Source organism: Hipposideros armiger, unplaced genomic scaffold, assembly GCF_001890085.2.
Source record: "Hipposideros armiger isolate ML-2016 unplaced genomic scaffold, ASM189008v1 scaffold_310, whole genome shotgun sequence".
NCBI classification, from domain to species: domain Eukaryota; kingdom Metazoa; phylum Chordata; class Mammalia; order Chiroptera; family Hipposideridae; genus Hipposideros; species Hipposideros armiger.
In genome coordinates, this window is record NW_017731660.1 from 206,482 (window position 1) to 217,406 (window position 10,925).

Below are 10,925 nucleotides of genomic sequence, written 5' to 3' on the forward strand. Positions count from 1 at the left end.
CTTCTTGCCATCAAAGGGGCCTTTGTCCCCTTGGGATGGTTTACGACCTGTTCCCAGGGCACAGCGGAGACACCTGAGGCCCCAAGAAGAGGGACCAGACCTCTGGCCAGCCATTTCCCTGAGGACAGCTGGACATTTCCAGCAGGTGGTCACACCTGGTGTCCTCTGGCCCAACTGCTTTCTGAAGAGCAGAGTCCCTCCCCTAGAGTCCTTCCACCTCCACACTCCCCTCCCCAACTTCAGGGCTGTGGGGTTTGGGGACCATCAAATTTCTGAGAATGTGTGAGTCAGGGGTTGGGAAAGTGGCCCCAGGAAGTGTTCCCCAGGTAACCAGTGTTAGCTGATCCCAGGTCAACCAAAGAATTTCCTGGGTTAGAGGGCCTCAGGGGGTAGCAGGAGGTAGGGACATGCAGGTATGCCCAGAAAAGTATGAATAAAAGGAAGAGGCAGGACAGGACCACCCTTGGAGCCTCTCCCAACTTCTGGAAGACTCCAGCCCTGCTGCAGGGGCAGGGCTGCTGCGAGCCAGCCCAGCCCCCACAACCCACTTGCTCAGCCCTCCTAGGAATTCAGTTATGTGGGCAGTTTCCTCTCCACCTCTGCCCTGTGCCCAGGGCTGCCTCCGAGCTGCACCTGCTCTCCCAGGTGGGGCTGGGGGAGGGGAGAAGTGGGGTAGTGGGGTTGGGGGTGGGGGCAACTGGCCAGTCTGAGGATAGATTGTTCCATCAAGATCCTGCTTGGGGAAGGGGGTTCTGGTGTGGCCACTGACTCGGGAAAATCCCTTCTTCCCGTCTCACTTTGTCCATCTGTCCAATAGGCAGATTCAGTGTCTTCATCAATTCTCCTGCCCCTTGGCTAAGAAAGGCTTGGTACGTTTTCTTTTTTTCTTGGGGAAATCCTACCTTCCAGGTACAGTGCTTTTATTATAGACATTTATGAAAACAATAGCAGTAGCCACTGATTGGCTTAATTTCACTAGCTGAGAAGAGCGAGTGACAGACAGGGCCTGGGGGCCTGGGCTGCTTATGGCCCAAAGCCCCAAGGGTTTCTAGTGCTACTGGGGAGGCTGGGACCTACACTTCCTGTCTCCCAGTGCACCCAAGTCAGAACATACGAAAAAGTCTGAGTGGCAGCCATCTATTGCACCATATGTGGATTCGACCTATCCGGGAAAGGGCTATTTCCAGGCTCCTCTGGTGGCAGAAATGAAGTCAGAAAGCGATCCCCAGGGAGTAATTCTTTGTAACAGCTTGCAGTGGACCAGGAGAGAGGAGGAACAGGCAGGCTCTGGGGAGACCCACCCTCCCTGATGGCAGCCTCCAGGGGGCAGGGGCCCCAGCACAGGTGCTGGGCTCAGGACAGTCAGACGGGAAGGGTGAGAGTTGGGCACAGCCTGCATTTAGCTTTTCGGCAGAGTCACAGGGCAGAGTGGGGCCTCCCACCACATACTGGTGTTGGGCCTCCAAGGCCGGTGCTGACCTGGACCCTCCCTGGTCCTAAGAAGCCAGGACACCCATAGCCCATTCCTCAGGGCAGCCCGATCCTCATCTCTAAGTCATCCTTTGATGAGGTTCTGTTTCCTGTCTGCATCCTGTTATTAACTGGACTATTGCTTCTACAACTGTGCCTCTTATCCCCCGGCTCTGACAACACTGTGGGGGCAGTGATGAGAAGGTAGGGATTCTGTTGCAGGCCCTGCCCTGACTCAGACTTAAGTGATGCCCTCCTCACCACCACCCCCATGGTTCACCGCCCCCTGCAAACCAGGGCAGCAGACCCAGTTCCTCCCTCCAGGGCTCCCATGGCATGGGTGGGTGGGGAACTGGGGGTGGCTGCCATGGAGACTCACAAACTCCTGTTCCTTCTTTGAATACGAGTAACACGTTTATTGCAAAGAAATCATGCAGTAGGGACAAGCAGAAGAGAATTAGAAATTCCCCGTGATTTTACCCTGAGATGATCAGTTTCATGCCTCACTCCACATAGTTACGGGATCCACCATTTGCACTCATTAATGCACTGAGTATCTTTCAGGTCAAAAGAGCCATTTCCCCAGCATTTTCCTTAATGACTGCCCTGTGTGTCATGCAAGATGCTCATTTCACCGACGCCTTCGTCGGGGTGGCCATCAGGACTGTTTCTGGTATCATGAAGAATGCTGTCAGGGTCATCCTCAGCACGTAGCAATATTCCCCTACCTGCTCAGCCTCGGGCGGGCTCCCGGTATTGGGCATGCAGCCATTTAAAAAACAGGCCTGTGTAGACACATCTCTGGCATAGCCTCCATCGGTTCTTTCAGTTGTGACTGGATGGGGCATTGCTGGACCAAAGGGCCTGCATTTGCCAGATTCACCCCCGCCCCCAAAAGACTATGCCTGCCTGAGTGGCCCCTTGGAGAGCTGCTGTGGACATAGCCCGGTGGCCTCTCTGCTCAGTTGGCCTGGCAGTGGGCGCAGGCATGACCTGAGGGGACAGAGCAGGCCCCAGAGAGAGCTGGGGGAGTAGTCTGGTTCCTGGGTCTGTGAGGCTGATCTTGCCATACATGGGTCAGAGCTCCCTGGGGGACTGTTTTCCCAGACCCCAGAAGGGGTCTGCTGGGTCTGGGCATGGAATATACTACTTGAAATTGGGCCACCCTAGATAACCCAGGGCCACTGAGTGCCTCCCTTACCAGTCTGGGAGGCAGCCCTCCCAGGGGGACTTGGGGAGGGGCTAGGGTGCCCAGGATCCCACCCCAGGCTGCTGAGGGCGGTTCTGACCAGGCCCTGCCCCCCTACCCAGGCCTCCGCCCTGCCATTCCAGCATGCTGGGCTGGCACCCAGGTAGCTCAAACCCGTTGAGCCAGTTTTGAGAGCCCAGATTGGCGAAGGATGCATGACTGGCTCCACGCTGCGACCACACTCTCAGCTGCCTGAGCCCCGCGCCTGTCCCACCACCACTGGTGACCCCATGGCCTGTGCACGGGGCCTCCTGGTGCCCCTGCTAGGCCTGGGCCTGATGCTGGCCCTGAGCCTGCCGGGATCACAGGCAGCGGACTGCAGGTCCCTTGGCCCAGCTGCGCACCTGACCTTCGCTCCAGCGGCCAGGGCCCGGTGGCTGGCCCCTCACGTGCGCGCACCGGGCCCCCTGGACCACCTCTATGGCACTGTGCGCCGCTTCCTCTCTGCTGTGCAGCTCAATCCCTTCCCTGATGGTGAGTGTGCCCTCCCACGGCTGGCTTCGGGAGGGAATGGGTCCTGGCCAGCACCCTTATCTGCCTCCACTGTGGGGCGCTTGGAGAGCAGGGTCCCAGCATTCTCCACTCCCACCTTCCTGCCCAGGGGCATCACCTGGATACCCCTCCAGGACCTTCCTGTGTCACCTTGGGCAAGCCCCTTTTCCTCTCTGAGCCTGTTTCTCTGTCCTAAAATAGAGGAAATTTTATTAGAAGTTCCCAAAGATCTGGCCAAGGTTTTTCTCTGGGCCTAATAGTGCTAGGAGTTGGGAGGACCAGGTGGTGCTGCAGGGCCCTCTCAGCCTGTCCCCTGTCTGTTGACAGGAAGGGCTGCTGGGCCAAGCGTTTCTCTGCTTTTAACCAGGCTGGTGGCTTCCTGCTGCAGGAACCACCTGTAGGGAGGGCTTGGCCAGGCCTCCCCTCAGCCACAACCTCCTGTGGCAGCGCTGAGGCCTGGGCATGATGGCACCGGGCTTTGGGGGTAAGAGGAGCTCCTCTGTAATGCCCACCCTTGCCTAGCAGTGGGGTAGGGCACAGGGGCAGGGCAGTCGCTGTCTCCCAGCCCTGGCTTGACTCTTTCCATAGAGTTGGTGAGGGCCCTGCTGAATGAACCGGCCTCCGTGAAGGTGGATGAGGTGAGGCGGGACCCCGAGGGAATTCCAGGCTGAGCCTGGAAGGCCCCCTCAGCTCAGCCCGCTTGGCTGGCTGCCACCCAGGGTGGGGTCCTGGGCATCCCTTCTCCTCTTCCGTGAGTGCTGCAGTCACAGACCTGATTTCAAACCACAGCTCTGCCATTAACTGCCCTGGGATTTACAGTGAGTCCCGACCTCCCTGGAGGGCACTTTCCTCAGCTTTAAGTGGTAATGACAATAAGGACACATGCACCTCACATGAGTTCAAGGACATGCATGAAAGTGCCCATCCGTGTTCACCCCCTGCTTCTGGCTGCCCTCTGGTGTCCGGTGAGGTCAGCCAGTGCCCTCTGCCCTGCCGCCCTTCCCAGGTGGTGCGGTACGAGGCAGGCTATGTGGTGTGTGCTGTCATCGCGGGCCTCTACCTCCTGGTGGTGCCCACGGCCGGACTCTGTTTCTGGTGTTGCCATGGTCGCCGGCACTGTGGGGGCCCAGTGAAGATGGAGCGCAAGGAGCTGGCCTGTGAGCGCAGCACCTTCATGACCTTCCTGCTGCTGACCACCTTTGTGCTGCTGTGAGGGGCACCTGGGTCAGCGGGAGGGATGGGCCAGGGCCGAGGTGCCCATGGGCATCCAGCGAGCACCTCCCTCCACCCCTGTCCCTCAGGATTGGTGTCGTCTGTGCCTTTGTCACCAACCAGCGCGTGCATGAGCAGACAGGCCCCAGTGCTGAGGCTGTGCCTGAGATGCTGCTCAGCCTCCGGGGTCTGGTCTCCAATGTCCCCCAGGTGAGCACTGGGTCACCCTTCCCTCTCACATGCCACTATGAGCACCAGGCCCAGGCAGGACAGAGTGCCCGAGGGCCTCGGGAAGGGCTGGGGAGGGACTAGAAGGGGCTGTCGGGCGACAAGATGACAGCCTCACGGCCCTGTATGCCTAGGAGCTGCAAGCTGTGGCACAGCAGTTCTCTCTGCCCCAGAAACATGTCTTGAAGGACCTGGATGGTGAGGATTACAACCCCAGGGCCCCCTGCCCAGGCCTTCCTTGATGGTCCCTCTCATCTTCTCATCCTCTCATCCCCTCACCCTGGGCTTCACCTAAGACACTGTCACAGGGTGGGGATCAGGCCCAGCTGGGCAGCACAGCAGCCATCCTGAGCAGAGCCCTGTGCTGGCCTGGGGAGGCCGGAGGGCTCTTGGCTTCAGGGGGCCACCCCGCAGCCTGTCCTGTGCTCTTCAGGTATTGCCATGAGCATCGGGAGCACCATCCATAGCCAGCTCAGGAGCACCGTCTACGAGACACTGGCCTCACTGCGCAGCCTGGGCCAGGGTGAGTGGGACCAGCATCCTGGGTGGTGTATTGGGGGCACGCCCCATTCTCATTCAGCTCTGGATTTCTTTTGTTGCCTTAGCAAGCCCCACCCCTGGCTTTATCCTGGGATCCCCTTGGGCACCCTTGCCCACATCCTGGTAACATGTGCCCTGGGGCCGGTTCCATTATAACCACAGAAGTTGAAGTGAGCAGATCCCTGTGGCTGGGGGAGGGAGGCCTCTGGGGATGCAGCGACAGTGGGGACTGCTCAGTGCAGTTGTGGGTGGGATCCCAGACCTGCAGGTCTCCGTGGACCACCTCCGGGCCCTGAACACCACCCTGCTGAAGCTGCAGGACAGGCAGCAGGACCTGGAGCGGGCTGTCTCGGTGTGCCGCGAGCAACTCCATGACCTGCTACAGGAGCCGGGCTGCCAGGGCTGTGCAGACAGCCTGCACTGGGCTGGTGATCTGGAGTTGGGAGCTGATTTCGGCCAGGTGCAGGCCGGATATAGGTCATTAGAGCAAGGGGGTGGTTGTGCCTGAGGTTCCGAGGGGCCCTGGGCAGTCTGGGTTCTGGTGTTTCCTGAGGCATAACCCACCCCCTCCACACACCCAGGGCTAATGATAACCATCCTGGCAGAAGGGTAGCTGCTTTCCTGGGCCACGCACTGCATCACACCTGTCCATGTATCAGCTCCTTGAGTGCTCACTGCCACCGTGGCAGAAGAGCTGTGCTGGTCCCCAGTTTGCACACGAGGACACTGAGGGTTCAGCGACCTCTGCCCCCCTATCCTCCTTCAGGGATCCCTAGCAGGCCTTTGTCATTAGCCTCCCCACCCCTTACTTTCAGGTGTCCCATGTGGACGATGTCCTTCATCGACTGAAGGGCGTCCCGGAGGCCGACTTCTCCAGCATGGTCCAGGAAGTGAGTGCTTCCCTCAGTCTACCTGACTTCTCCCCCACCTGCTTGGGAACTTACAAGTGAGGGGCCTCAGTTTCCCCCTTTTGGGATGGAGACCCAGTTAAACCTAAGACTTGAGTCAAATCAGGACCTCACCTGTCACGTGGCACCCTGGGCTAGAGTCTCACGATGCCGGTTCTCAAGTACACACAGTCAGGTGGGGGAGGCAGGCCTGGAATTCAGAAGCAAGATCCAGGACTCTCGGGGTGGGGAGCTGGGGTGGCAAGGGGGTGAGTGTGCAGCTGAGCCCCAGAGGGCAGGCAGACTCTGCGAGGTGGAGATGAACTGCGGGAGGGGGAGGGTGCAGCATGAGTCAACACCTATGACCCAGGCCCTGGAAAATGCCCAAGTTGAGGAGGTAGTGAATCAGCTGTGCTGGGAGGCTGGAGCAAAAGGTTCCAGGAGGAAGGACGTGGGAGCTGAGGCTGGAAGAGTAGATTGGAGCTGGAGTTTAGGAAAATAGATCTGGCAGTCGTGTGCAGGAAGAATGGGAGAGATGAGACGATAGCTGGGAGTCTACTGCAGTAGTCTGAGCAAGAGGGCTAGGGATGAAAAGGAGGGGTCTTTGAGGAGCACCATATGGGGAGGTGAGTCAGGCTAGGCCCAGGGAGGGGAGAAGCCATCGACCCAGAGGACAAAGGGGAGCCTGTTTCCTGACTCCCTGAGCTGGGAGTCCTAAGGGGGAAGCTCTCCCTGGGGACGTGGGGACGTAGGGGTTCCCAAGCTGGGACACCAGACAGAGAGTGGGAGGCACAGCTGTCTTTTGTTCTGGCAGGAAAACAACACCTTCAACGCTCTCCCGCTCTTGGCTTCCTTGCAAATGGCCGACATGGTCAAAGGTAAGCCCCTGCCCAGGGGCCAGGCTGGCTGCCCAGTATGCCACCCGCACCCCACCCCTACCAAGAGGCTTGTTGAGAGGAATGGGGCAGTTGGGGCGGTGAAGGCCGTCCTCTTGGCTGGGCCTGGATGGAAAGTGGACCCTCTCTGTGGGTTCCAGGGATTCTTCCTGCCCATCCTTCTCCCTGGGCCCCTGGTGCCTTTGCTATCCCATAAGCCCCCGCTGCTTTGGGCAGAGCTGAAGAAGGCAGTGGCCCAGCAGCCTAGAGGGCTGAAGACACTGGCCAAAGCATTCCCAGACTGGGAGGCAGCCTATCGCTGGAGTCAGGCACTGGAGAAGGTGGAAAACAGTAGCCGCCCCTACCTGAAGGAGGTGCAGAGATACGAGAAATACAGGTGCTCAGTACCTTGGGGGTGGGGGTGGCCTCTTGGCCACCAGGCCAATTCCAGCCCCCGTCAACCCCTGGCTGTACCAAGCCTCTGCCTCCTTTAAGCCAAGACCCCGCACTCCTTGGGCCCCTGGGTCCCCACCTTGGCTCTGTGCCCTTGAGATCTGAGCCTGGGGACCCCATAGGAGCAGAGGGGCCTTAGGAGGTGTCCACATCTACACATTTATAGCCTTGGGTTTAGTGGCCCCACCCAACCACTAGGTCCTATGGCAGCTTATCCCTTCCCAGTGACACCCTCACCTCTGTGGCAGGTGGATTGTGGGCTGCGGGCTGTGCTCCGTGGTCCTGCTTGTGGTGATCTGTAACCTGGTGGGCCTCAACCTGGGTATCTGGGAGCTGTCTGCCCGGGAGGACCCCAGCCACTCAGGAGACAAGGGCAGGGCTGGAGCCCGAGTCCTCAACGTGTAAGAAGGGCTGCAGAGGGGGCGGGAGGGTGTGTGTCTCTTTCCCACCAGGCACCATGTGCCTCTATGCCCACAGACAGCTTCATATAGCTACAGGAGCGAGTCCTGGGCATCAAAAGATGGGGCTTAACTACTGCCTCTGGCACCGACTGGGCGGGTGGCCCTGGGCAAGTTGCTAACCCACCTGGGCCTCAGTGTGTTCATCTGGAGAGTCATAGGTAGCCATGCCAGGTGGCCCTGTTGAGGGCCAAGCTCTGGAGCTGGTCACTTTTTTGTGCCCTGGGTCCAGAGGGAGGCAGTGCTGTCTCTGCGAGCAAAACAGCTACCCATCCTCTCCTTTAGGCTGCCAGGGCCAACCAGAGCACCTGGTAGGGTGGGGATGGAGGCGGACCTGGTGGGGACAGTCAACAGTTTCGATTCCTGACCCAGATGGCGGAGTCCTTCAAGTTTCTCTCCCCAGAAGTTTCTGCCCTGGAGCCAACTCGCTCACCACCCTAGCCCAAGGTGTGGGTGGGAACAGAGGGTCTTCCATCTCACCCCTGCCCCTCCGCCTTTCCCAGGGGGGTGTGCCTCAGCTTCCTCTTCGCTGTACCCCTCATCCTCCTTGTCTTCTCCACCTTCCTGGTGGGCGGCAACGTGCAGACGCTGGTGTGCCGGAGCTGGGAAAACGGGGAGCTCTACAAGGTGGACCTGCCCCACCCTGGGACCCAGAGGAGATGGGGGGGAGATGTGAGCAGGGCAAGATGATTAGAAGGAAGTGGGCGCCACAGGGGCAAGAGGGAGGAAGGGAGGGGAGAATGATAGACATAGCCCAGGGAAGATAGAAAGCCACCAATGGGTGAGGAGTGGGAGAGAGCCTGTAAGTCTCTGGGGCGATGCCCAGTCCCAGGGCAGGGACCCCCCCAGGGGTAGCACGCAGACCTGAGCCCCTCTGTTCTGGTTCCCCAGTGCTTCTGGCAGGTGAGCCAAGATTGTCTGCTGTAGCCCAGGCTGCCCCCATCCCCGAGATCCATGGGAAGGGTCCCTGCTGGGGGTTAGGGCCCAGGGTGATTTGAGTTCGAGGTGGGTTTGGGCTGCAGTTACAGGGGTGTGGTCTCTGCTGAGCCAGGCTAGCACAGGACCTGACCTCCCTTGCTCCAGGCTCACTTCTCCCTGACCCATCTCCAGTTTGCTGACACCCCAGGGAACTTGCCCTCGTTCATGAACTTGTCCCACCTTCTTGGCCTAAAGAAGAACATCAGCATTCTCCTGGCCTATCAGTGAGTGGGAAGCCTCGGCTGGGGACAGGGTATGAGGAGGGGCTGAGGTGGGTGTCCTATCCAGGTGATGTCAGCCCCCACCAGCCATCCCTTCTCTGTCTTCGATGCCCATTGTTCCTCCCCAGGCAGTGCAGGAAAGGCGCTGCACTCTGGAGTGTCCTGCAACTCAATGACTCCTATGACCTAGAGACGTACCTGGATATGAGCCAGGTAAGGGAGCCTTCCAGAAGGCTACGGGGACCCCTCCTGCAGATCCTTCTCCTCTGGCCTTGCTTCTGTGGTGGAACCATCTCCTTGACCCTGAGAAGCAATTGAGGTGCCTCAGGGGCAGAGACCCCAGGTGCCAGCTCAGGGCCTGGTCCAGGGCCTGAGCCCAGGAGGCCTCTGGGGTTCCCACGTGGATGGGTGAGTGCCTGAAGGCTGTCACCCCAGAAAACGGGACACAGCTGAGGCGCTGGTGACAGTGGGTGAGAAGCCAAGGAGGTGTGTGTCCTGACTGGGACAGGCGTTGGTTGGGATGTGGCAGTCAGGACGGGGTAACAGTGAAAACCATGGTGACAAAGTTGGGTATCATGTGGGGAGAGCTCCCACAGACCCCTTGCTGAGCTCACACAGCCAGTATGTGTTGGCAGGATTGGATCCCTTCACACTAGACTTTGCCAGGACATGGTGTGTAGAACAGAAGTGGATCCATGCTGATGAGAGCTCTAGGACACAGAAGGAAGAGCTAGTTCATATGAGCGCACGTACTTGGAGAATGGGTTCTCTCAAGGGTGTGCATCCCTCCTTTTCTCTCTCCATGTTTAAGGAAGATGCAGGAGAGGTGCCTTGAGGGCCCTTGGGGAGGAATCCCAAGCATATCCTGGGGAAACCCCACATTTCCCTCCCCACCCCCAGCATGCTGACTCCTGCTTCTCCATCCTCTCTGAAACCCTTCCAGCTCCTCTCAAACCCACCAGCCAGTCTTAGCCCGCCAGCCGCTTAGTCACGTGGTCCAGATGTCAGGGCCAAGTGCATGCCTTAAACTCTATAACCAAGGGCAGTTTGAGTGAGGCCACAGCTTCCTCCTACTCCAGCGTGTCTGAGCAGAGGAGAAGCCCATGAAGCAGGCGAAATCCGGGTGCTAGGCCACAGACACTGCCTGCGGCTGAAGTCTGCCCAGGGAGGGCTGCAGCAGAGCCTGGGCAGAGGGGGTGAAGGTCATGGCTCTCATGGGGAGGGGTCTCAGCCCTGGTCCTGGAGGGGAAAGGTCCAGCTCACACAAGAGTCTGGAGAGATGGGGCTTCAGGTTCAGAGGGACTAGGCAGTCCTCAGGGGCCATGTGGCAACATAACAAATGTGACCTTACAAGTGCTTGTCCTCAAAGATGAAAAGGAGCTAATGAGACAAAGATGAGTATAAGGAGGTGTGCTTTCCAGGGCACCAGGAGAGCTCTGCCCACCTTCAGACGTCTCCCATACCGTTCTATTACTGATGCCTCTGAGAAAGGATGAGGCCTTTGTCCCCCTGGGGAAAGCAAGGTGGTGGGGTGGGGACAGGAACAGAGCTGAGCTCCTTTCTCTGTCTTGCTGTGAAACTTCAAGCAGGTAACACTCCTGTCTGGCCTCAGTTTCTCATCTGTTAAACAGCAGGGCTGGATGTTATGCCCTCTAAATCTCCTCCAGCAATGGCTGGAAAATGCTGAGTGTCTCTTTTTAAACTGTCTTGGAAATGTGATTGTGTCAATTCTTCCTTCCTTCCTTCCTTCCTTTCTCCCTCCCTCCCTCCCTCCCTCCCTCCCTCTTTCTTTCTTTCTTTCTTTCTTTCTTTCTTTCTTTCTTTCTTTCTTTCTTTCTTTCTTTCTTTCTTTCTTTCTTTCT

The 10,925-nt window shown here is 58.6% G+C and overlaps 1 protein-coding gene across 5 annotated transcripts in view; it reads left to right on the plus strand.

Moving 5' to 3' along the window:
- The first annotated feature begins 1,829 nt into the window (after nt 1–1,829).
- Nucleotides 1,830–10,925, plus strand: part of PROM2 (prominin 2) — a 15,271-nt gene continuing 6,175 nt past the window's right edge. The window contains exons 1-15 of one of the 5 annotated variants that reach the window (XM_019659988.1): nt 3,104–3,193; nt 3,579–3,695; nt 3,800–3,849; nt 4,218–4,420; nt 4,513–4,633; nt 4,786–4,849; nt 5,085–5,174; nt 5,452–5,651; nt 6,007–6,081; nt 6,893–6,956; nt 7,191–7,350; nt 7,655–7,807; nt 8,368–8,491; nt 8,948–9,066; nt 9,192–9,276. In XM_019659988.1, the coding sequence (XP_019515533.1) occupies nt 3,674–3,695; nt 3,800–3,849; nt 4,218–4,420; nt 4,513–4,633; nt 4,786–4,849; nt 5,085–5,174; nt 5,452–5,651; nt 6,007–6,081; nt 6,893–6,956; nt 7,191–7,350; nt 7,655–7,807; nt 8,368–8,491; nt 8,948–9,066; nt 9,192–9,276 (1,530 nt within the window). In that variant the 5' untranslated portion in view covers nt 3,104–3,193; nt 3,579–3,673. Of the gene's footprint in view, nt 3,194–3,578; nt 3,696–3,799; nt 3,850–4,217; nt 4,421–4,512; nt 4,634–4,785; nt 4,850–5,084; nt 5,175–5,451; nt 5,652–6,006; nt 6,082–6,892; nt 6,957–7,190; nt 7,351–7,654; nt 7,808–8,367; nt 8,492–8,947; nt 9,067–9,191; nt 9,277–10,925 lie in introns of all 5 variants that reach the window. The other 4 variants (XM_019659986.1, XM_019659987.1, XM_019659984.1 and 1 more) reach the window with 4 other exon arrangements.